At 41.1% G+C, this 24,388-nt stretch overlaps 2 protein-coding genes across 3 annotated transcripts in view; one reads left to right on the top strand and one right to left on the bottom strand.

Annotated features, from left to right (window-relative positions):
- Positions 1 to 1,026: 1,026 nt before the first annotated feature.
- EAF1 (ELL associated factor 1) lies at positions 1,027 to 20,770 on the bottom strand. Its single transcript, XM_032106969.1, has 6 exons — positions 20,610 to 20,770; positions 17,501 to 17,595; positions 14,008 to 14,144; positions 11,322 to 11,488; positions 4,688 to 4,918; positions 1,027 to 2,764 (listed from the first exon to the last, which is right to left on the bottom strand). The coding sequence occupies exons 1-6, from the start codon at positions 20,710 to 20,712 to the stop codon at positions 2,718 to 2,720; spliced, it is 780 nt and encodes a 259-aa protein (XP_031962860.1). The 5' UTR covers positions 20,713 to 20,770; the 3' UTR covers positions 1,027 to 2,717.
- METTL6 (methyltransferase like 6) overlaps positions 20,733 to 24,388 on the top strand; it is a 39,699-nt gene continuing 36,043 nt past the window's right edge. Inside the window, exons 1-3 of one of the 2 annotated variants that reach the window (XM_032106958.1) lie at positions 20,733 to 20,827; positions 22,476 to 22,859; positions 23,539 to 23,673. In XM_032106958.1, the coding sequence (XP_031962849.1) occupies positions 22,578 to 22,859; positions 23,539 to 23,673 (417 nt within the window). In that variant the 5' untranslated portion in view covers positions 20,733 to 20,827; positions 22,476 to 22,577. The remainder of the gene's footprint in view (positions 20,828 to 22,475; positions 22,860 to 23,538; positions 23,674 to 24,388) is intronic. The other variant, XM_032106949.1, reaches the window with a different exon arrangement.

Below are 24,388 nucleotides of genomic sequence, written 5' to 3'. Positions count from 1 at the left end.
CAAATTATGAACCAATGAACAACTGTCTAATAGGAACAGACAGACAACATTTAGTATCTCTTAATACATGAAACATAAAATTTCAAGGGCCTCAATCAAAACATCAGGCTGGCTATGGCTTCAAAACAGATGTGTATTCAGAAAAAAACAACATATTGCTGCTGGTGGTGGCAGCCACCTCTTCTGATCTTAGAAGTTGCCCACTGCATGGTTCACCTTCACAAATTACACTCCTGGTACCTGAGAACTGTGGGAAGGGTGGAGATGCCAGAGCTCCTCAGGCAGGAGATGCCAGGAGCTGCTTGGGACAAGGGCAGGGAGGGAGGGGCTGGTCACACACTCATAGGACTGGCCGGCTCACACCCCCGAGCAGGCTGTGGTTACTCACCTGGGTGTGGAAAAGGGCACATGAACAGCTCATGAACAACAGGCCACCCTTGATATGATGCATCCGAGGGGGATGCAAAGCACGGCCAAATGGAGTTTAAAAGTGGTGTAGGCTCATGAAAATAGGTTAATTTGGTTACCAACAAACGGAGAGGGGGGGAAAAATATCTGTCAGGGAGGGATGAGTGGGAAAACATGGCCTAGAGTACAAAAACAAGGCAGAAATCGATTAATCTGAATGAAGTTTTCCCACTTGCTGATCTAATCTGCAATTAAAGTGGCGATTCAAATCAATGTAGCCTGGTGCTATCTTACCCTCTAAAGTTTCATATGTTTTATTTACACATAATTAATAAACTTCCTACGAGATGTCCTGGATTTTAGAGTACATGAGCAGGCAGTGGATGGTAAGCAATGAAAATGCTGCACTCTGCTGCTTTTCCATTTGAGTGCAAATAATGTCAACTCAGGAATTTGCTCCAGTAATGGGGAAATGGCATCCGAAAAATGTCTCTCTGCTTATTCAGACCTTTAGCTGGCGGAGAGTCAGGAGCAGCATTAACATTTATTAGACTGCAAACCACACCATGCAGATCTCCTGCACCAAATGTGACATCCCAAATTGGTACAAGCTCGTTAAAACAGACCATTTTTACTGTCAGAGGAGGAACAGAGGGAATAAAAAAAAAAAAAGAAGAGCAATTGTGGCTTTTCATCAAGTATATTTCATAATTGTCCATTAAAATACATACCCACATCACAAAACACTTTAAAAAAAACCAAGTATTTTTAAATGTATGTACAATAATGAAAAAATATGCCTAAATATGTATCTAATGCAAAAAAATAAACCATTTAATAAAATCTCCCTTCGAATGTCCCCTTGCTCTTCAACGTGTTAAAAAAAAGGATAGAGCTCAATAAACAAACAGGAGTTAAAACACAAACTAACAGATGAGAGCAGTGCAAAGCAGACACCTGAGAATGAAGAGGCATCTGATTCAGCTTCCCATTCCCCAGAATTACACCACAACTATGGTGCAACTTGTCCTATGTCAGTGGAATTTTGATTTTAAAAAGTCACCCTGGTGTTCAAGCTCTGAGAGGCTGCCTATGGCACTCATTTTCCACGTGAGCAAAAAAGTTAATGATAATCCAACTAAGCACCCTTTAAACCCCCTTTACATGGGGGTGAATTTCACCCTAGGCAAATATTTCATGTTCTGTGTACTCCTGCCAAGCACAAAGAGATCTCGTCCAATGAACGGTATGGACTAAAGTCTACCTTGACAACTGTGGTGGGAGAGAGACTTCTGTTGTTTCATGGCTACTTGTTTAGTCACCTCTTTTTACTGCATTCTCTAGGAAACTGCAAAGAGGGCTCCAGTCCTAGAATATCAGTAAGTCAAATATTTTGCATTTGTGGTGTTGCAATGTCACTAGTAGTTGGGTTTCTAAGTATTTCTGAAGACTAGGTCTGAATGTCTGAGTTAAATGAGACACTTCAGTTGCTAAAGAAAATCCTGATCTGATTCTTACTTGGATGAGTTTAGGTGACTGATGTATATCCTTTATCTTGCCAGAGTCACTGCCCTCAGAGCACATCAGGCTGTATGTGACACACAGCTCTTGTCTGCAGAAGCAATCTGAGGAGGTTTCAGTATTGCTCCTACAGGGAAGGTGGCAGGAATTGAAGCACTATTTAAAAAACCTGCTTATAAGGCACTGGTGCAGCAAGGTTTGTGACAAACATGGTTTAATCATTCCTATTTTCCAACTGGTTAAAAGTCAGTCTATTAAATCAACCATAAATAGCAATAAAAAGGCATTAGAAAAGTCCCAAACCAAAGAAATCAACTTAGTATTGAAACTTAAGTTATGGCAGTCCCACGTCAGTGCACACACTAGCTCCTGCATGTGTGAGTTTTTAAAAAAAAACCTCATTGTCAGCACATGCTCACCCTATATACAAAAGTCCCCTGACAAAGTCATGATGCGGTGAACATCTCCTACAAACAAGAAATTCTCAGATGACCTCCTACAGTCACATGTTAAACTTGCAGATGGTGGACAGGAACATATATTGGCTTACCCACTGTACATATCTATTCAAAGCTTTACCAGAATAAGAATATACACAATATATACACTTAATTCACACAGTAAAACAGCCCTCAACATCTATTATTTTGTAGGGCTGTGCATTTCTTCTATTAAAATTCCACACATGGAACTATCTCTGTGCCAGGTCCTCTTCATAAGCAATAGGATCACTTGAAGGTAAATTAGTTCTTCATGTATATGTAACAGAAACAGCAGAACCTCAGCCTCTAGTCATCACTGTCACTCCCAGACTCACTCAACTGCAAGTCATTTCCTATAGAAAACAAAAACCAACAAAACACAACAAGTGAGTAGGTGTTAATTCACATCTCACGGCAATCACATCAAAGAAGGTCACATTTTTACTGGAAGATTTAAGTAAGAATAACACATGAATGCTAATATCATCTGTGATTTAATGAAACTGCTGGCCATGCCCAAGAACATCAAGAGCTGCATGAGGCTAATACACAGCTGGATCCAGGCCAAACCAAGCATCCTTGTCTCCAGAGCCACCAAAGGTGCTCCCTGGTGGGACAACAGCCCTCTCCTCTTCAACAGCTGCTAGCAGCTGCAGAAAGCATTCCAAAGCCTCCACCCACCCAAGCTCCTATATATGGCTCTGGGACAAGGCATTGGGGAATTCCTTGGCTTTCTTTAACCTTTAAAAACAGATTGGTTTTGGTTTAAGGCCATTTGGCAAGGTCTCCACATATCAACAAACCAAAAGGACTGTTAAAGCCATCACAGCTCAAGGCTGAACTAAGCTGACACGTGCTGTGATGGTGAAGGCTCCCATCCAAAGTGCAGAGATCGGATGAAAGGCCAGGGTATGCATCAAACGTACTGGCTCTAATCCTGTTTTGCAGAGCACTTGTGATTTGGTGAGGTGGAGGGGATAAAAAGGGGCAAGAATCATCTTTGTGTTCTGATAATTGAACCTAACTGTTCCAGCATTCTACCTCGGCCCTCTCTCCAAAATAGCTGCAGGGCATCTATGCAACAGCTATGCCCTGGTTTTCTTCAGTTCCTCTTCCCTTTTCCAAGTCAACAACTTGGGTTAGGAGTGATTCTCCCCATAGCAAAAGTATTTTAAACCCAAAGGCAAAAAGCATTGCATGAATAGAGGAGCTACCTAGTAGTTCCCAGATTCTCCTGCAGTCAGAAGCTTCATTAAACTCATGCAGTATTGCTGCTGTGGAGAAGCAGGGAGGAGGCTGCTCACAACCAGAAACAGGGAAATGGACAGTCCCAATGGCTTCATTGAACTTTGGATTTCACTTAGTCCTTCATGACTGGCAGGAAGACTGACAGGCCTCTAAGTTTCCCAGCAGGCCTTTTCGGTGTGGTCTGTACAATATACTTATCTTCTCAAAGCTGGAAACCCTACACATATCTGTATTCAGACTCCACAAGTTCCCTATGAACGGGTGCCCAGAGATGTGTGCAAATGTGCCTCAGGAGGAATTAAGAACAATTTATGGTAATTTCAAATGCAATATTTTAACTCCACCGAGTTAGAATATATCTGATGCAGCATAAGGAGAGAGCAACACAGATGCACACCATGTCCCTAGAGAGTCTCATGGGACAGAACTATGCTTTAAAAATGTTTCTGATAATTTTAAAGGGTGACATGAGCTTGTACTAATTCAACGCTTGCAACACCATAGCTGTAATATTTTAACATAATTTTAATTCAAATTTCCCTTCAAAATGTGGTATTTGTGAAAATACAGCTGAGACCAACACAATAAATACGCTGACAAAGCAATAGTGAAGACCACAGAGACTGCACTTAGGAACCCACGACAGCATTGTGCCATTCACAATTCTTTACAGACCTTTAGCTGACACATGTGTCAACCCCACTATTTCCATATAATCTGTGTATTCACACAAAAATAATTCCCATCCTCCAGTGCACCAGATCCTCCCACACCAGTGGCTACCTGGAGGCCTGAATCAAGGCCCAGTAGGGCCAATGTGGGCCACTGCACTGATTCCCACAGGCTCTCCACACCTTCAGACAAGTCTCAGCCCCCTGTTCACAAAATCTGCCCATGTACTTCAGCCAGTGCAAATCCCTGGGACTACTATTTGGCAAAAGGCACTTCATGAAGTTAGCCTAACATGCTAAGTAAATGAGTGGTCACAATCAGCTTTCATCAGTGGTAAGACACAAGCATTTACTTACGGAGCGTGTTCATGAGCTGATTGCTTCCTTGTGGCCTGCTGGTGCCGTTAGCAACAGTGTTCCTGTTGTTATACTGCTGGTGTGGTGGCTGGGAAGGGGAAACATGTGCTGGCTCTTCCCCCTCGCTGCTGGAGCTTTCATCTTCACTCCCAGATGAGCTTTCTGAATCCGATGAGCTGCTTCCACTGCTGCTGCTCATCTGCTCAATAATTTCAACCTCTGCTCTCAGTTCTGAAATAAAAAGGAATTCATCTGGTTGACACCATAAACAGGGCCCCATGGAATTTTGGAAAAGAATGTGCAAATGCAATAGTTTTGTCAAGGATAATTTATCACACCAAAATATCTCACATGAAAGAGAGAGACAGGAAGGGAAACCAAAAAATTCTGAAAACTTCTTTACTTATTGCTGTAACTAAATTTAAAGAAGCAACAGCATAGGTTAGTATCCTAAAACTTTTAACTTCTACTGTTATTCTTTATATAATTCACACTCCTGAAAGCACTTTCTGCTTCACTATTTTTGACAGGCTATATGCTCTACACACAAAGTAAGTACATCAGCTGATCGAGGAAATCTAAATCTGAATTGTTAGATGCTGGTGACAATTAGGCTTTTGGAAAACATAAAAAAAGGTGCATGTTGGGGTGGGCATATGGACATAGGCAAATGATCACAACAGAAACTGCCTTGACTTCAGATAATATATGAAACTGCTTCAACACAGTCACATAGCCCATAGTAAACAAACTTCAGAAGCAGATGGATGACATCAAATAACTTTGCTGTAGGACAGATGAGAAGAGCTAAAATTTTCATATGCTGGGGACTGGTAAAAATACCATAACCTACAAGCTATAGGTCAACCTGTAAGCTACAGTGCTTACAAGTAGCCAGGAAAATAAAGAAACTACTCTGGAACTGGAAAGTTATTCAAGTCAAGACACTGCCCACTTTAGGGTTTCCAGTGCAAAGAAACACTGGAACACCACGACATCACCACAACAGCCTCATCAGCAACAGCTAGTGTTGGCTGAATGACTGGTTACTAAAGAGCTATTAAGGTACGTCACCGCAAATTATACAATATTGTTAAATTTGTCCTAATTTTAAGTGGCCTAAACACTAGTAGAGGACAACTCTTTTGTATCCACCCACAAGGCCGAGTATCTAATGACTCAGTTCATGTTGGCAGGTTTCCATGAGAGAACATCCACACCTATGTTAACCATGGGATGTGAAACCCTCAAAATTTAGGCTTTTGTTGTGCTAGCAGTTCTATACCCACAGGGTTCACCCTGGAAAACTCACAGACTAAAAGGGACAAGAATGAAAGAAGGGAGAGAAGAGGTATGATCACCCCTACCTAACAAATGGAGAACTGATACTGGGAGTAATTCATGTTAGGTCAGATGTGTCAGAGTCCATTTTTTATTAAGACCCATTTTCCTTGGGCTGCCTAATACTCTAGAGTAACAGGTAAGTTTTCAGCCCCCACAATATTTGCTGGAGAGAACTTCTCTAGCTGAGAATTTATTAGTTTAAGAAATTATGTTTTCTTTTGCCAGCTTTAAAATCACTATTTTTCAATTTCAAGGTTTAGAGCTCAATTTCAAGTGCTATAGCTATACTCCAGCTGGGTATTTAAGGACAGTGGTGTTGTTTCTCTAACTTACTTCCTAAATCTAGATCCCTGCCTAGACCATCTGTGCTCTCTGTACTTTACCAGTATGCCAGGTAAAACCTACTCTTTCAGCTTGAAGACATAGCATAAGAGACCATTGGAAGAGAAAGAAAGAAAATATGATTCAACAGAATCATATATTGATTCAACAGGCCAACAGAAGATACTACTTTGTACTGTAATATCTTTCTCCCTTATTCCCTCCCAACACAGTCTGGCAGGCTTTAAAAATCCACTTCAGGCCTGGAGTCTGATACACAAACAAATGGGCACTTGGGAATCACTGTTCTCAGCCTAACCACATCGAGGATTTCAAATTATAAATGTTCCTTGTGTTTAAGGTTAAGAAATTAACAGGGGAAAGCTAAAGGAAAGATAATTAGGAATAAGGGTTCTTTCTTTTTAAAATGGTTTAAACTTCGCCCCCCCCCCAGTTAATGATGTAAAATTTCTACATTCTTCTAGTGATGGAGCTGTTAGTTGCAAATTATAGTGACAATAATTACATGGCTAGAATATCCTGGATTGCAGCAAGCACAACCACCTATCACAGTCCATACTGCAAAAAGATACAACAGACAAGTCTAATACAGGACAAGTGCCTGAGAATTACACATGTATGCTTACAGAGCTGGAGTCTGTGGCTGAAAGGAAGGAATGTTGGCACATGGACTGAGAACATAGAGCCCACATGTAAAACAGAATGAAGAAGGTGAAGTGATCTAATGATGGTGGTGAGAGGGAAAAGGTAAAACAAAAACACACTGCAAAGAACTAGGAAAAAAAAAAACCTAAGCAAGAAGTGTGGACTCGATAAAGTAGGTGAGGCAATAACTGAAGGAAGTGATGCTGTCTGACCAATGGGAAAGGAAGACCAGCCTGGCCAATTTTAAACAGAATTGGAGATTAGTGTCAGAATGAAGAGTGGGAGGTTTCTGCTGGGGGAAGCAGGAAACTAAGAGCCCATAAAAGAGGTTTGGTTATGAGAAGAGAATGAGCGAATGACTTGGAAGTAGTGCTAAAGCCCACTATGCTGAACAGAGGCAAGAAAAAGCAAAACAGAACCAGTGTCACAAGCTTCAAGGACTGGGAAGTTAAGGCTGTTATCAGTGCAGTGGTCACTGGTAGAAACTTGGTCAGAGCCCATCTTCTAGTCAACTTTTGCCTCACAGGCTGACAGTGTCCCCTCAGACCTCTGTTGTCTCTTGTTCCTTGAGCCCAGAATTCTAAACATCTTATCTGAGCAGATGAGAAAAAAGCAATTGTTTTCACTAATGTTATGGTGGCTGCAGCACCACTAGAAGTCTGTCAAGAGAAATTCAGCAGGACCACTAAGGAATTCTGTTCAAAACACTTGTCTCACACTGTCAGTGACTAAGCCAATGATGACATCAAAGCCTTATAGGAAAAACAAGGCTGCTTTACAATGGTTTGATTTTGCATTTTCCCATTTGATTGCTATGCTTAGTAGAGTTATAGGTACTGAAGACATGGGTTAAACATTTCCTTGTGGTGCTTCCCATTAAAATAGTTGTGTGTGTATGTGTACACACAACAGAAGAGTTTGACCTTTCCTAGATCTTTCTGCACCGTAAGAACAAACACCTCGTGTCAACATGCCTGTGGGGTCTGAAAGATGACAAGAGTCAGGATGTGCAGCAGTTACTTTTAAAAAAGCTTTCCATACAGTACAGTTTTGAACACTTGCCTTAATTGAGTCTATATCACCTGAAAAGGCTGAACTGCTTTGAGAACCTTAACTTCTCTACATTTCATGTTACAGCTGTAAGATTTCTTCCAAGAAGACAAAATGGCTTACTGTTTTACACTGGCAGGCAATGCAGGTTTTGGAGTAAAAAAAAAATAAAATTCGAGGTCAGAAATCATTATCCAAACAGAACAGCCTTTCTCAACAGCGCTGTCCTCTGTATATATTCAGTATCAAATACCATAACAGTGTTTAACTGTTCCTACCTCTTTTCTCAATTCCAATAGGTTATGCAGATTTTTTAACTAAAGCCCTAACCTTAGGCTGTAAGAATACCAAGAACTTCCAGAAAAAAGTCATTCAGCTTTAGGGAGGGTTAAGTTTGAATGCCCATAGTGGAACACTTACCGTTAATAATAGAATGCAAGGTGGAGAAATCAACTTGATACTGGCACTGTGAGCATGTGGAGATGGCAGCTAGAAGAGGCAGTATTTTATACTGATGTGCAGAAGATTGGATTGAGGTGCTCTTGAGAGACAAACACAGTGCTATGACATAATCCTCACACACCACAGCTACATTTCAGGTAAATAAAATCTGCTCAGATTTTTAAACACTGAGTCTTAAAACCTGAAATATGTTTCTGTGGGTTTTTTTCCCAAATGTTGTAATTATGTCAATATTATTGACATGTATCAATATGTTACATGCTGTAATTATATCAATGCTGTTGGAAAGATTTCTGCTGTGGACAAGTATGTCTGATAAACATAAATTATTTTGTACAAATAAATGGCTGTACTGTGGTATATGTGTGCAAATGTCCATAGCTTAATGAGACATTATCTATCAGATGTAGCTGAGTGTTCAAAAGAACAAGCTCGTACCCTCTCCTATGCTCCCTTCAAACCAGAGGACAATATGGAAGCTTGCAGGGGAAAGGATTCCACATGTGCAAAACCCTAGACACAGCCTCCCAAAAGCCTCTGTGCATGGGAGGACTGACTGGTTCAATTCTCAGATGCTCTGACTCTGTCCTCAGACAGCTGTGTAATGAGACAGAGAACTGCACTACCCGGAAGTTCACTTCCAGCTCATCTGTCTGTAAGGGGAGCAGTGGAAATGCACAGCTGAGGGTACCAGGGAAAGCAGAAACAAGCACTGCACTGCTAAACTACTGTGAAACATCATGAGGGCTGTTGTGTCTTACCACACCCTTAAGTAGAGCATACTGGAAGCAAGAGAGTGTCAAAGTGCCAGAGATCCTTTCAAGCACCTCCTTTGGGAATTTTACATTCTGTGCTGTGTTCATTAAACAAAACCCACAGAATTTCAGCTTTCTGTTTATCTTTCTTTTGTACAGAGGAAGGACTTCAACCAAAACGAAAGCTACTACCTGAAAGGAAAGAACACAGGCTCTTCAGAGCTTGCAAGTCTGTGTTCATAAAAACACACATTAAGGGAAGGTAACAGGATTGCAGACTACCTTACAGCTTTTACAGGTCATTGTCTACATTTCATTGTGGAATGGTGCCATTTCAGTTCTACCTTTTTTAAGTAGGTTCTTATGATACAAATGGTTTAGCAATGCTGACGCTCTAGATCATCAAAGCTGGAAAAAGTTATAGACTGTAAGCAAAAAACACCCCTGACCAGGCCTTTGGCTCTTCTGGGGCTTTGTACAACTCTCCCTATAAAGCATTAAATTGAAGACCTATTTTTAGTACAAGTCAGGTGCTCTAATCTTTGATTTTGGAAACAAAACTCCAGAGGTTATTTATTTGGAGGTACTTTCATATAAAACATGATCAGGTGGCAAAAAAAATATTAGGACAGCTCTGAACAATGTGACTTATACTTTAGACCACTAGAAAATCATCTCTTTGAACAGGTGTCACCCCAAACAAATGTAATTATTTTACTGTAATACAACCTTTACAAATTGCTGTACGTATACAGAAAAGTGCCCCAAAGGTTAAGTAACTTATTACACCCTACAGGAAAAGACATTTAAAATCCACAACTGGTTCAATTAAAAAACTCATATATCACCTATTATCTTTTTCCTTACCTATTACACAGAAAACAAAAATAACAATGCAGCTAAGGGAACTGTAGCCAACAGAATCTCTCAGACGTTGATTCTGGCTGCTGACCAGCACCCAAGTATTGAAAACACTACTGCTGCAGAAAAGTGAGACCAGTCAGCACCTATGCAAACACACAGCTTAGCAGCAAAAATGTCACCTAGTGATTACCATGAACTGAAAAAATACCCTGCAGAGTAATTAACATAATCTGGGCAATTAACACAGGCTAAGTCTACAGACAAAAATAGTTATATGGGACAGAGAAAAAAGAGAAAGGAACCCAGACAAAAAAGCAGACAGAAAGAACAAGCTTAAAATAAAATAATTGTGTCTGGCGCCAGTGCCAGAGAAGAACCAAACAAAAATTTAAAGCCTTCCTCATTCTGACTGTATTATCCACAGCAAAAACAGGTAGGAAAAAAAGGCCATGGACGAAGAAAGTACATCCTGCCCACAGCAGAACACTAAGACAAAGCAGTGCTTGAGCAGAAGAGTGAGTTGAGCCAACCATTCCTTTAAGGTACTTCTAAAATAAAATTTTAGCAACCATATGGCAGATGTGTCAAAGCTGCAAAGGAGTGGTTGTGGAAGAGGGGAAGCTGCAGGGTTGTTCACTCTCATTCCTCGCCTAGCAGCACTGCTTGGCATGGTGCAAGCTTGTCTTGTGCTGGGAACACAGCCCTAGCCCTTCCATCGCATCAAGCAGTGGCTCCAGCCTTACTTAGTGCAGGGTAACCTTCTCCGAGAGACTTGACTGCGAAACGAGACCTTGGACCATTAGGCTTTGCTATTGCTGTTGTGGCTGCCTAAGACCACAGGCAACTGGTCCAGCACTGAGCTACAGAGTCTCTGAACTCACATTATTTTTTTTTCTTCTTTTCAGAACAGGGAAAAAGTTTGGAAGAGAGAAAATTATCCAGCAAGAGGAAGTTTTCTCATGCCAGAGAAGACTGCAGTAAATAATAGAAGAGAAGAGAATAAATAATTCACTAAGATGAACAAAGAAACAAGACATAAAGAAGACAAAACAGCTGTCAAGCACCATCTTTTAATCCCTGAATGTTTTTAGAAATTGCAGAGTCACAGTTTTTATCATAAAGAAGAAAGACAAAACCAATCAAAACTTAAGAAACTACAAACCCTTCTTTACCTCTCTTAATATCATCCAGCTGAGGCTCAGGTGAAGGATTATCTTTCAAAGGAGAAGTTTTAGGTCCAACTGCTGGCTTGGTTGGGGCTCTGAACTGTGAAGGAGGCTGAGATGCTCGGGCAGACTGTTGCTCTATTCGGGCTTGGATCTTACTGCTGCCCTCTGCTCTGAAGAAACAACCAGACACATTCAGCAACTATATGCAACTATGTTCAGCTTTTTCAATATCCTTGTGCTAATGCATCATCTGTGACTTCCTTTTGTACAGATCTCTACTTTGTTTTACAAAGATGAAGAGTGAATTACAGCTTTCTGTATGCAACACTTGCTTTCAATAACAAAGAAACATACTACACTGCAACACCCTTACAAAATGTATTTTCAAATCCAGATGTGATTCAGTGATGCCAAATTCTCTACTTGAACGTCAACGAAGGCTTTAATTTAGCAATTAGTATTTGTATTTTTAAAAAAGAATAATCAATCATAGTAATTTAAAGTAAATACAAATCCATTCACAACAAAATCCTGCTTAAAACAATCACAGCAAAAGAAGTATTTTCTCACTTGCAATTAAATCATCTCAACCTGAACTCTCTTAGAGGTCAACTTGACTAGAGTAATCATTCTTACTGCTAAATACAGCATACAAGCATTTAATTCCTGGTTTTTATCCATTTGCTGTTAGCCCTTCAAAACAGTTTAAGCTCTTTCCTTAGTGGAAAATAGTCTCCAGCATAACACTATGCCTAAGTGTTCAATTCAAACCAGGTATTTCTGCCTTTTACTGAACTTCTGACGTGACTGAGATTGTAGAACATCCAATACCCTTGGCAGAAAAAGAAACCCAAAAAACCAACCACAAACCCAAAATAGGTTCCTTTATGGCACACCGTAATAAGGTTAAAGGGTGTGGTGTATTTATTGTGTAACACCAAAGCCTTTGGGGTTATGGCTTTATGTAGTGCAGCACAGAAGCAGCTTGTGGCTATTAGAGTTCAGTTTCTGTTCTAGGAGGGTGCCAGCTCAGAACTGTTAAACTTTGTGTCTGGAAACTAATCCCACTGAGAGGTAAGTTAAACTAGCCCGTGTTGAACTTCCCGGGAATTCACCTAAACCACCTGTGGAGCTGGTACACTGAGCATTTACTGGGGTATCTCTGTGCCTGAGTGGACTCTAGATTCAGCCTTGCACAGAACCCCCTCGTCATTTATCAGTAACACGCAGCTAGTGGATACCACATTAATGCAGCTTACACAGTCCATCTACAGCAGAAGTGAGGAGTTGGGAATATACTCACTGTATCAAGTAGAAGGCAAAAGCCAAAGATTTCTGGTGTTAATTATGCTCTTGGAACTACAGACAGTTTTATGTGGAGTAAGTTCACTTCCTTGTGAATGTCATCAAGGTGTTAACACTAAAAGCCCTGTTCCCACAGAGTGTCAACAGGTCATTAAAGATCAAAGTAGCCATGAAAAAAAAATGGCACTGCTGATTTAGAAAGTGAATGACTTTGCAAAGCACTATTCATTAAAACAGGGATCCCCAAATTTTTTATTACCCTCCCTCTGCCTGAAAAACACTGAAGTATTTTTCCGCACACCAGACCCAGAACTCAGCGTAACCAAACATCCCACTGAACTCAGGCTCTCCTGCACCTCTCCTTGCTTCTTCTGACAATGTCCAGCAGAACTGAAATTGGAAATTCAAATCTCATCTCTGATGTGCTCATATCCACTGGACAATATGAGTGCTATATGGATGAGTTTTCACATCACTGACTCAGAGGAGTGTTACAGTCCATTTACCTTGAACTCAAGGTGCTCTTGGCAAACATCCAGCCAACTACTGATGAGCTGCAACCCACATTTCTAGTAGTTTTAGCAGCTAAGGGCTCTATACTGCAATAAAGTGGTTTTTTAATGTAAAACTTCTAAACTTATTTAAGAGTTTCTTCATCACAAGACATTTGAACAACTGCTTTCTCTTTAGATCTCAGCCTGTAGTCCAGTGATGCTGAAAAATCCAGACACTTCAGGGACTTGCAGAGCAGTAAGACTGCTAAAAATGTTCCAGCTGCATGCTTTGTAGCATTTCTGCAGCAAAGTAAGAGTATTTGGTCAGAAAGGATTTCTGGCTTCATCAATTCTTCTAGGCAAAACACCACAACCATTATTTGTACAGCTCTGCCCACCCCTTCACCAGTTGGAGGCTTTGTACTTGTGTTCCACATAATATATTGCTTATCCAATATGGGAATGAGTGTTCCTTGTTCCCTAAGACTATGTTATTGAAACATCATGACTCCCACAGGAAGCTGGAGCAAACAAACCTAGAAAGTCCAATAATCCTTTTGACAGTCTAATATTTTCATGGGTTTTTTTTGGCTAACCAGAGATTCCTGAAACAAATCCCATCCTTCAGCGGGCTTCTAAAGCCTCAAATCATCACAGGTGTTTCATTGCAAACTATAATTATGTCATTTCAGCAGTGGAGAATTTACAAATTCTTTACTCTTGGATTCACACTCCTATTTGCATTTTTAGGCATGATAATTGGCCATGTAAAGCTAAGGCTTAGTAATTAAACATCACTACAAAATAACAGAGTTCTGTTTCAAAACCCAATCTTAATAAGAAACTTCAGCAAGAATTAATCCTATCAAGAACCCTGTCCCCAGTTTTACCTTGTTTTCTTGACTTGAATGCTGCTACTGAGTTTTTCCAGCACATATTCCCCAGTGTCATGATTGATAATAAGCACACAGTCCTTCTGATATGGCCTTTTATTTCCTTTAAAGACAGTCATTGGCGGAGTTGAACCCTGGTACAAAGAAAAAACACATATTTGTTTGGTTATATTACCCTGCCCAAAAATTTATGAATACGAAAAGAGTGTATGTATTGCTCAGAAAAAGAGGCTAAGCACTTAATGCTTAGTTCCTACAGGAAATACTCATTCACGAAGAGAAAAATACAGAGAAAATGTGCAGTAGATCAGACATTTCCTCATAGTAATATTATGCCTTTCATCATTTTAAGTGTCTCTGCAGTGACAAAACATCTTCTCCATGGCTGCCTTTATTTACAGTTCTCATTCCCAAAATGGCAGCATAACTAAATTTGCATGTTTTATATGAAATCCCCACATCTTCTTGATGTTTCTGCTGTAGAAATCATGGGTTTGGATAAGAAATAAAGTTCTAATTATTTGTGTAGCAGAACTATTGCTCAAGGAAATATGTGGTCAATTGAAAAAAATTTAAACTGCATTGAATATCTTACATAAATATATATGGCAGTATTTTCACAGTGGATTACAAGCAACTGTCACAAACTATGTAAGAACAGCTGCCTTCTTCAAAATCAGATTAGCATGCATATGCCCATGCAATTATACTGAAATGTCTTCTCAAAGGCAAATGGGGTATTTTAATGCCTTCCAGAAAGTCCCCAAAATGCTGCATAGAACCTTAAAAGTCTAAAGGCTTAGACTGAGAAGAAACAAAAACAACAAACTCATGTGGTATTGCACACTGGCTAACTGGTAATGCAGAGACTAAGCTCAGCTGTACTGCATCTATGCACAGGCTGGTTCATACAGCTGGTTTGGGGTTACAGCTGGCTGAATCCATGGTCTACAAGCACATAACAGCATGGATACACACCTGGCCATGTCAAAAAGCTGTTATTCAAGGGGTTATGTTCTCAGCTATGAAACATTCTCAGACTTCTCTGTAATGTATAGATACCGTACAAAAGAATTTTTTTAAAAAAATAAATGTTTATTCCTATGCACCTTTGCACATATTGTAGGAAAGCAACCAAAATCAGGGAGCAAATGAAAAAACCCTGCACTCCTGTATTTTATTTTGAGGAGCAAAAACAAACAATCACATTTTAACTACTCTGGAAGCAATTCCTATTCTCCGTGTTGCTTATAGATAGAATATATTTGAATTTAAAATGGGTTCTGAACAGTAAGTGTGAAAAATCTGAGTTCCTAACAAAGACACAGTAAGAGAGATTCAGAAATATGATTCAGAAAGGATGTCTCAAGAAAGTCTAGTCTTCAAAGGCATGTTACATTTTTATCATTCCTACATTTAAGAGAGGAAAGCAACATTTAAGAGAGTAAAAAGAAAGCTGAAAGTCAAACCCTGCCTGCTGTTGACAACTAAGCCAGGAAACGTATAATGCACAAACGTAATGCAAATTGATCAAAGTTTGTTGGCTACCATTCTGCTACCCAGAATGGTTACAGCAAAGGCTGTGATTTTGGCTAAACATTAAGTAGAAATGCAAGTGTTTAAGCAAATTAAGTCCCACTCTTCTACTTAAAACTAAATGTTTAGGGTTTATGTTAGTGCCTAAATAACAGTGGCTATAAGATTTTGCTGATTACAGGACAGAAGGAGGTAGGTGAAACAAGTAACATTTAATTGAATTGTTTTCACATGTGAGGGTTTTTTGCCTGACAGAGTTCAAGAAGTGTTTGGACAATGCTCTCAGGCACATGGTGTGATTCTTGGGATTGTTCTGTGCAGGGCCAGGAGTCGGACTCTGATGATCCTTGTGGGGACCCTTGCAACTCATGATATTCTATGATCTTCTATAATCTCCTTCTGTAGTACTTTAACAAACAGGAATTTTCACTTCCCCAATCCAGACTGTTTATCAACTATTAAAGTCACTAAATTCCACATGTAGAAACAGTACTTCAATTTATCCAAGCTGCAAGGGACACCAAAATATCTCCACCGAACAAATTATCAGAGATATTCCCAGTGATTAGGCAATTTCAAAAAGAAAACCTCAACTCAGAATTTGGATCCTATCTGGTTGTTGGACAACTGGGAAGCAAAGCAGCATCCAAGAAATTCAGTGAACCTTGTCAGGATGAAACGATCTCAAAACCTCTCACTCTTTTCCAGTATTTTCCAAGTGTTTTCCAGCTCTCTGTCCAGAACACAGACAGCACTGCCTTGGAACAACATACACAGAGCAGCTTGGCTGCCTCAGCCTTTGGAGCCTACTCTAAACTGCTCATACTGAAGGGAAGAGAATCAAATTAAGCTCCTCAGTACAGAGATTTGGAAAACATTACAAGTGATGCTGCTCAACACAGAAGATGAATGAGCAACAGTGCTTCCAACTAATCCAAGATGAATGCTGCTGTTAGTTACGCTGTTACCTGCTCTCCAATAGCACTACCACGCTCATCATTTCTATAGACAAAAACCAGTATGAGACCTCCTGCAGCACTGAAGGTGACCAAGGCCATAAAAAGAAAAGGAGCAGGGTGAAGCAGGCTACAGCTTCATTCAGTGAGAATTACCATCACCTACCAATTAAAACCACGGGTGTGCTGGAATGAACAATACCAAAAGGATCTGACACATGGCTTCCAAACTGACTGGTGCCCCCCTGCAGCCACCAGACCCATTGATGTCTGTGAATTCTGGTTTATTGGCTTGACACAGAGCATTAACTTCAGCTAATAAACAAATCCAGTTCCAGCACACAAGCACTTTCTTTTGTTTTGGTAAGGAAACCACTGAATTGTCAATTATAAAACAGCTGCACCTATAAACAGATTGATCACTTGTTTTATTGCTGTTTGACCATCATCCTCACACAGTAGATCTTTATGGCATCATTAGAGAAGAAAGTGGATGGGAAACCACTTCATGGCCACTCACCAGAACTGTCCCCTTGCTTCCACTGATAAAGCTGAAGGCAGGGAACCCTCTATGCCCTATCTGTACATGTTTGAGTAAGGGCAGGAATATGCTTACTGGTCCGCCTGTGGGTTCTGAACATCCAACCCTGACTGAAGCCCAAGTCACACTGCCTTTCTTCAGCAAGCCATAGCACTGAAAATGGATGGGAACCAGGTGTACAGATTCAGCCAATAGTAAAAGTTTCCTTGTCTTTCAAGGAAGAGTAGGGAGGAAGGAATCAAAAGTAAAGAACAATTTGCAACCTTACAAATGTATCCATTTACAAAGATCCAGCTGTACAGCCCTTTCCTAAGGTAAACAACTACAAGTCTAGCTGCTTAAATATTGAACCCACAGTGTTAATAAAGATGAAAGTGAAAATAGCATTTACATTAGACTGTAACAACACTGCAAATTTGTTGGAGAGTAAACAGGGGCACATATATAACAGACTTACTGGAATATGTGGCAAAGTGATGGTAACATCATCTCCTTTACCCACTTGGAGGTCCCCCTCACAAGACGTATCAATTGATGCTGGCTTAAAATCATCTAAAGAGGAAAACAATTATGATTACATTTGTTAGAGTCTCCAGAAGCATCGACCTGCCCTGCAAAAAGCCATCATACATTTACTGGATTATAGGGAATGGTAAAGCACACACTAGTGTTTACAGCAGGGGTGGAATAACACCAGTACTTTGTGTCTATGCATAGCAAGCCAGCCATGTGATGGTACTGTATTCTGAACTTCCTTTCTAAAATGGAAATAAGGTTCTAGACTGTGTGTTTGAACACCAAAAGGAGACTTCTCCAAAACCCAGGCTTTGAGTGGCACTTGGTTTTGCAGGCAAGTATAAAACTGTACCAATTAACTCAAAAGAGTAACAACTTCCAAAACCCTGGGCTCTGCTTAGCTCTTGCCAGTTAGTTCCAAACCTGAGGACTCTCTCTGTGACAAACACTAATTTAATGACACCCACTCATTTAGTCTTTCTGATATTTCAGGCTCTTTAACAGCCATCTCAACTCCACAATAGCGCTAAAATCTCCACATGGGTGGAGATCTCAGGTCTCACTTATGAGGACAGAAAGAGGTGCTGATCTTAATTCAGCAGTCTCCATGCTGGTCCAAAGCATGTGGACAGAAAGCATCAGTAAGGGGAGGCACTCTAATGGCTTTAAACTAACACTCATTTTTGCTCTGTTGTATAGAATGCTTTGTATCCCAATAAAGGTACTTCTCTTTAACGTATTCATTTGAATACGTTAAACGTATTTTCCCCTCATTATTCTATTGTGCTTGTGAGCCATAAAAAACCCAGAAAAAAACCTATCAGAACCTCTAATATCTTAAGAGAGGATTTAGACGAAGTGAAATAAAACCACAGAGATATAGGCTAGTTTGCTTTGTGTTTGTTTTTAAAAGAAGCCTGCACTCAATTCTAGCATCCCTGGATCTGAAGAGGTGCAATTATATTCACGATCAAGGCTTTTAATTACTGCATTAGCTATGAAATTAGTACCTCAGAACAAATTTAAAATATAATTTCCACTATAAAAAACACGTTTGCAGGAAAAAAACCCCTAACCCTGGCTTGTAATAAATTCTCATTAAGCAGATGCTAATGTTTAATTGAGTTTTACTTTGACAGCACAACAAGCAGGATCAGACACACTTGACTTAATCCTCATGCCTTAACTGCCAGATCAAATCATAACCTTCATTTTCATCTGTGCAATCTGTTTCTAGCTATTGTTTCCCACCTACTTTATGTGCAAGCTTGCTAAATAAAACAAACCAGCTGTACAAGAGCTAGTGTCATTGCCAAAATGGGGTCAAGAGTTTCAATAGCACAGCCAATAACTTAAAAGAGATACCACTATCAGACTTCTTTCTTAGGTATTGCAATATAGAGTGACTTTAAACAAACACCCAACAAATCGTTTTCATTTTGTTAGTTTACTAGGGGCACGTGCTTGGCTAATCCTCACGTAGATCGAGAGCACATACTTCCCTCCAAATACACCCACAGCTCTTTTCCCAAAAATCCCATGGTTTTAAGATGTGTTTTTCAAGGATAATCAAATTTCTCTGTACAGTATTTCAAAAACATTACGTAAAGGAATGAAGTATTTTAAGAAGGTCAAAACAAATGTAGCCTACAAAATCCTCACTGTAGTTTGTGTGAAGAGGATTACGGAAATAATATACTGTTTGGATCCCAGATAAATCATTCCAGAACAACACTTAAGGAAAAAATTACAACCAGACAACGAAGAAATCTCATTTGAAAGCCACAGATGGAAAACAGAGCATACAGAAAGATCTTCTGAAATAAAACTGAATTCTTCCAGTTGTAGTCTGAAGAGCTTTGGCTTTGCAATCCCTAGGAAGTTGGTTATTGAAGCACTTTCCATTCTAGAAATCCAGTTCATTTCTACCTGGATATGGGCAGGGTTTAATTCACATAGGATCAGGCACTTGGGTGACCAATATCACTGAAACTACTACTTGTGGTGTATGAATATGGGCCATGAGACTGGGCCTAAATTTGTGCATCATAAACCAAAATATCCTGCTGCTGTCTGCATAAATTCCCCACCTTCATAGAAAATTACTGAATTATAAGTTTAGTATTCTTTACATTTACTCTTGATGGTTTACCAGTCATTTTAGTAAAACAACCTGGACTCATTTTGCTCAAATTTCTTGCCGACAGAATTCAAGTACAGGGATACAGCGAGTTCCTCTTCAAAACAGTCTTCTAATATGGAATTAATTGCACCTAAGGCTAAATAGAGCAGTTGGAATAATAGATGGTGTCTTAAAAAATAAAACAAACTATTCTCTCAGTTATTCATAACTGCTCGAGACCCTACCTCAGGATTTATCTTGCATTTATTGGACATTACTGTATGTGCCTGAGTCCTTTCTGCTTGCTTTCCTGGGATAGTGATTTATTACCGCTGTCTGGAATCGGGACAGCCAGGGACAGGTCTGCTGGGATACACGTTGCTTCATCACGAAAATACCCAGTTAAAAACCGAACTCCGGGTGCTCCCGCTGCCTCTCCAGGCCAGGCCTGTGGTGGGACCTGTCCTGCAGTTAAGTGCCACAAAGAGAACAAAACAAAATGGCAAAGCCACCCCCTTACGGAGGGGATCCCCTCATGCTTCCAAGCTGTCAATGACAAACTTTCTAAAGCTGTTCCTTCGCCCTGGCCTGCCTCGCTCAAGCCTCCTCCTTCCCCTTTTTCCCGGGTTGGAGCCTTCTGTGGGGAAAACGCTCGTGGGGAGGAAAGACAGGGGCTGAGGGAGCGGGAAAGGGGGGAGACGGGTGCTGAAGGGGACAGGAGGGAAAGGGGGAGACGGGCAATGAGGGGGCAGGAGGAAAGCGGGTAAGAAAGGCGCCGAGTGCGCACGAAGCCCCGCGATGGCGGAGCGAAGGAGGCGAGGAGAGCAGCGGGGTGGGCGCGGCAGAAGGAGAAGTGCAGCCGGGGGACGGGACATGGGGAGCGGGAGGAGAGCGGGGAGGAAGGGGCGGCCGCGGGGGAGGCGCTCACAGCGGATGGTGTGGAAGGAGGCCTTGGGCCGCCGCTCGAAGCTCTCGCCCAGCTGCAGCGGGTGCTCCTCCTTGTCCAGCAACGAGTTCGCCGAGCCGTTCATGGCCCCGCTCCCGGGCCGGCCGGTCCCTTCCCTCTCCTCCGTGCGCTGCCGCCCGGCGTCCTCCCGGAAATTCTTGACTTTCCCTTCCGGGAACCCTCTCCGGGGCTGGCGGCGGGTACGGCGGGGCGAGGCGGGGGCGCGGAGCCGGGCTGGGGCTGCTGCCCCGGGGAGGGTCCCCGGGGGGGTGGGAGCCCGGCGCTGCCCGCCCTCGGCAGGGCTGGGCAGGGCAGGGCAGGAGGGGCTTTCCTTCCCTGCCGGGGTATCCAAGCCCCGGTTGCGCTAGGGCAGGAGCTGCTGGAGGGAAGCCGGTTCTCTGTGGGGGGACCAGGGGATCACACAGGGGTGTTACATGTTTGTGGTCTTAGCTCTGGATTAAACACCTTTAAAAGGCTCTTTAGCCTAAGCATGGGCTGTTGCAACTGAGTTTATCATCACACTGCCTTCCCACCACAGCACATGCGTCACTGAGAGGACTGGCTTCGGTTTGTTTCCTTCCCTGGCTCGTTCTGTGATGAAATAATGGAGCGTGCCTAGAATATAGGCGTGTATAGAAATATAGCAGAAATTTTGCTGTTTAAGGTTTTTTGTTCGTTTGTTTTGAGGGTATGCTCTTCTTGAAGAGACTTCATTTCAAAGGAGCCTCTTCTCCATAACCTCTTCTGCTGTTTTTGGAGGAAAAGGGGGTGTGTCTGTGACACTGGACAAAATTCTGACAGCTCTTTTTTTTATTTGCACACTTCCGTATTTTATGTTTGTGTTTGTGTCATGACATGTATATATCATGATAGCATCATATATAACATATATAACGTGTACATATGATCCATGATATGTATCATAGAAAGTATTTTATCATAAGATAAAATACAAAAGTGAAGTACTGCTCTTTTTTTTTTTTGTTTTAGGGTGTGTATTGTTGTGTTTTTCTTGTTTCCTTTTTGGTAAAATGGCACCAGTGCCTGGTTCTGGGCACTGATGTACACGAGTGGTGAGTGTTTGCTACCTGGGCTTCCCTGGGAGTTACTGGGCCATGTGGGATTTAATTTGCATGTGCCATCATCCAGGATCTGTATGTTTGTGACAAGACAGGTGTCAGAACCAGTTTAACATAAGAAAAAATGTTTGAGTCCCTTCCCAGCCTATGCAAAGCTCTTTTTGTTAGCTTCTGAAAATAAAACCACCTGTGATTGTTAAAACCAGTGTGGATCCTCAAAAGGAGGCAGTGGGAGGAATGCTGGCACAGGCCAGCTCTGGGCATTTTGGCCACAGTACTGGTTTTGTTCTCTTCTTAGGTGACATGGTGTTATAAATGCTGATGTTTTCACCAGTGTTTTCTCACAGAGCTGAGAGCAGGAAGGAGAAATGCTGACATGAATACACTTTGTTTCATCAATTTTAATGTGACTTTTAAATGTCATCTGTTTTTCAGTTACCTTTTTTCTGAAGTGTTCTAACTGAGGTTAATGAGAAACAAAGCCCTTGCTTTCCTTCTCAGGTCCCCTTTAGTGAAAATAAAGTTAGAGCTGCACCATCTTTTTCTTGTTGAGTAGCTTTCTAGGATGCAGAGGGAAGACCAGGAGGCTCTGAGGTATCTTCTTTAACTTTGACATCAGCATGATGGTGTATGTGGTTCTTAGTTTGGATGAAGGTTTTCTGAAATAAAGAGAAATCTGGTGACATGTAAGTCCATCAGGTAGGACAGATCACTAAAGTTGTAGTAAGTGCATACTGTAATTATTTCTCATTTTTAATTCTGCTTCTAGATCCTCGCTTATTTTACCTTAGTTAAGTGATGGAACCATACACTAAAGGAAAAAAATCATCCTTGGGTCTTTGGTGTTCATGCTTGTGTGAAAGAATCTAGGATGTTCCAAGAAAAGGCAACAGCCAATTGCTTAAATATAGTAAAAACATCTACTGAAGATGGTGCTTTCCAAAAAAAAGGCCATAGTGCACGAGTCCTTAGCCCAGAGGAAGCTGAGAGACTGGCAAAAGATCAGGTGTTGGTGTCTGAGTTCAAACAACTAAAACTGGAGAAAGAGGCACAGAAGAACTGGGATCTATTTTACAAAAGAAACAGCACCAACTTCTTCAAAGACAGACATTGGACAACCAGAGAGTTTCAAGAGTTAAAGGCATGTCATGAGGTGAGATCTATACACTTGTGCTGTAAAAGATGGGGTTGATAATTTCCAATCAGTTGTTTCCAAGGGAGTTAATAATACTTAGAACAAAGCCATTTGGGTAAGAGCTGACATGTAAAATTTGCAGTGCCCTGTGTAGTTTCTTTTAATATCAAAGATAACTCCTCAGAATCAGATGCATCAGTTCAGTTTCAGTTTGTAAGTGGCCCATGCTGGATGGGGATGGTGAGAATGAAGTCTGGAATATTTGAGTTTTGTGTCCTAAATAGACAGCTTGTCTCTCTGTGTGCAAGCTGGTACAACTTCAGTACACTGCTTTAAAGAAAAGCATCCAGAACGGCAGGCTAATTGCCAAACATAGTTAGGGGAATAGCCAGATGCATCTGTTGTTCCTTATAACTGAATGAAAGACAAGACAGGAATGGCACAAGTCTGTTGATTTCTTAAGGGGTAAATGACTGAAGAAGTATTAATATATTCTAAAATGATTTCTAGTTTTGCAGAAATCAAAATGTCTGTGTTTTAGTGTCAGATTATCCAGTGGCTGTCTACTTTGGGTTTTTTTGAACAATGTTAATTAAAATTGATTATAGCTTTTAAAATGCTGGTTGAACAGTGCCTCTGCTCATATGATGGGGAAAACAAAAATGATGTCTTTTGTCTCGTATTGCTTCCTCCCCAGTTTGCAGATCAAAAACTGACCATTCTGGAAGCAGGCTGTGGGGTTGGGAACTGCTTGTTTCCACTCTTAGAAGAAGATCTGAATATTTTTGCATATGCCTGTGATTTCTCTCCTAGAGCTGTTGAGTATGTGAAGGTTGGTGTGATATTTGGAACTTCTTTTAGAGTGTTTTTTAGAAGCTTCTAAAATTGCAAATGACTGTAACAACAGACTTCTCTTGGCTTCCTTTTTGTAAGAAGGGGAGAATACGTTTTGCCAAAAAATGGAGACTGATGCATTTCAGTGGAGATCCTATGTAAGAAGCCAAATCATTGCTCAAGACTTTGCTTTTCAGTGTCAAATTAGAGCATTATGGTATATTAGTTGAATGATTTATGAAGACTGTTTTTTGGGGGCACTACTATGTCTCTGCTGACTGTGCAGTACAAGCAAAATTTGTTTGTGATGGAAGCTTGCCCTTAATAGAGGGAGTCCCAGGGAGAACCGTGGAAACAAGGCTAGGAAAGTTACTATTAAAACAATTTGTAACCTGATCTGGAGCAGGTATATTTACACTTAGTTGTGGGTACTGCAGTCCAAAGTTGAGCCTTGCAGCAGGGCTGGTGGGGGCTTTGGGCTTTAGAAGTCTTTATTAAGTTTGTAATCACAGGTAAATTTCTATATATCTGTTAATTGAAAGCATTGTGACCAAGAACCACAAGACCCATAGAGCATTTGTCATGGGAAAGACGGGAAGAAATACACGTGGCAAAAAGAAGAGGACAGCAGCTCCCTGGGATGCCTTGGCTGCACCCCAGGATGAGGTTGGGCTGAGTGTGTGCCCTGGGTTTTGGATGACTTAGTGGCATCT

Source organism: Corvus moneduloides, chromosome 1 (genome assembly GCF_009650955.1).
Source record: "Corvus moneduloides isolate bCorMon1 chromosome 1, bCorMon1.pri, whole genome shotgun sequence".
Lineage (NCBI taxonomy): Eukaryota > Metazoa > Chordata > Aves > Passeriformes > Corvidae > Corvus > Corvus moneduloides.
Note: the sequence above shows the minus strand (reverse complement) of the source record. Positions and strands in the feature narration are given on the sequence as shown.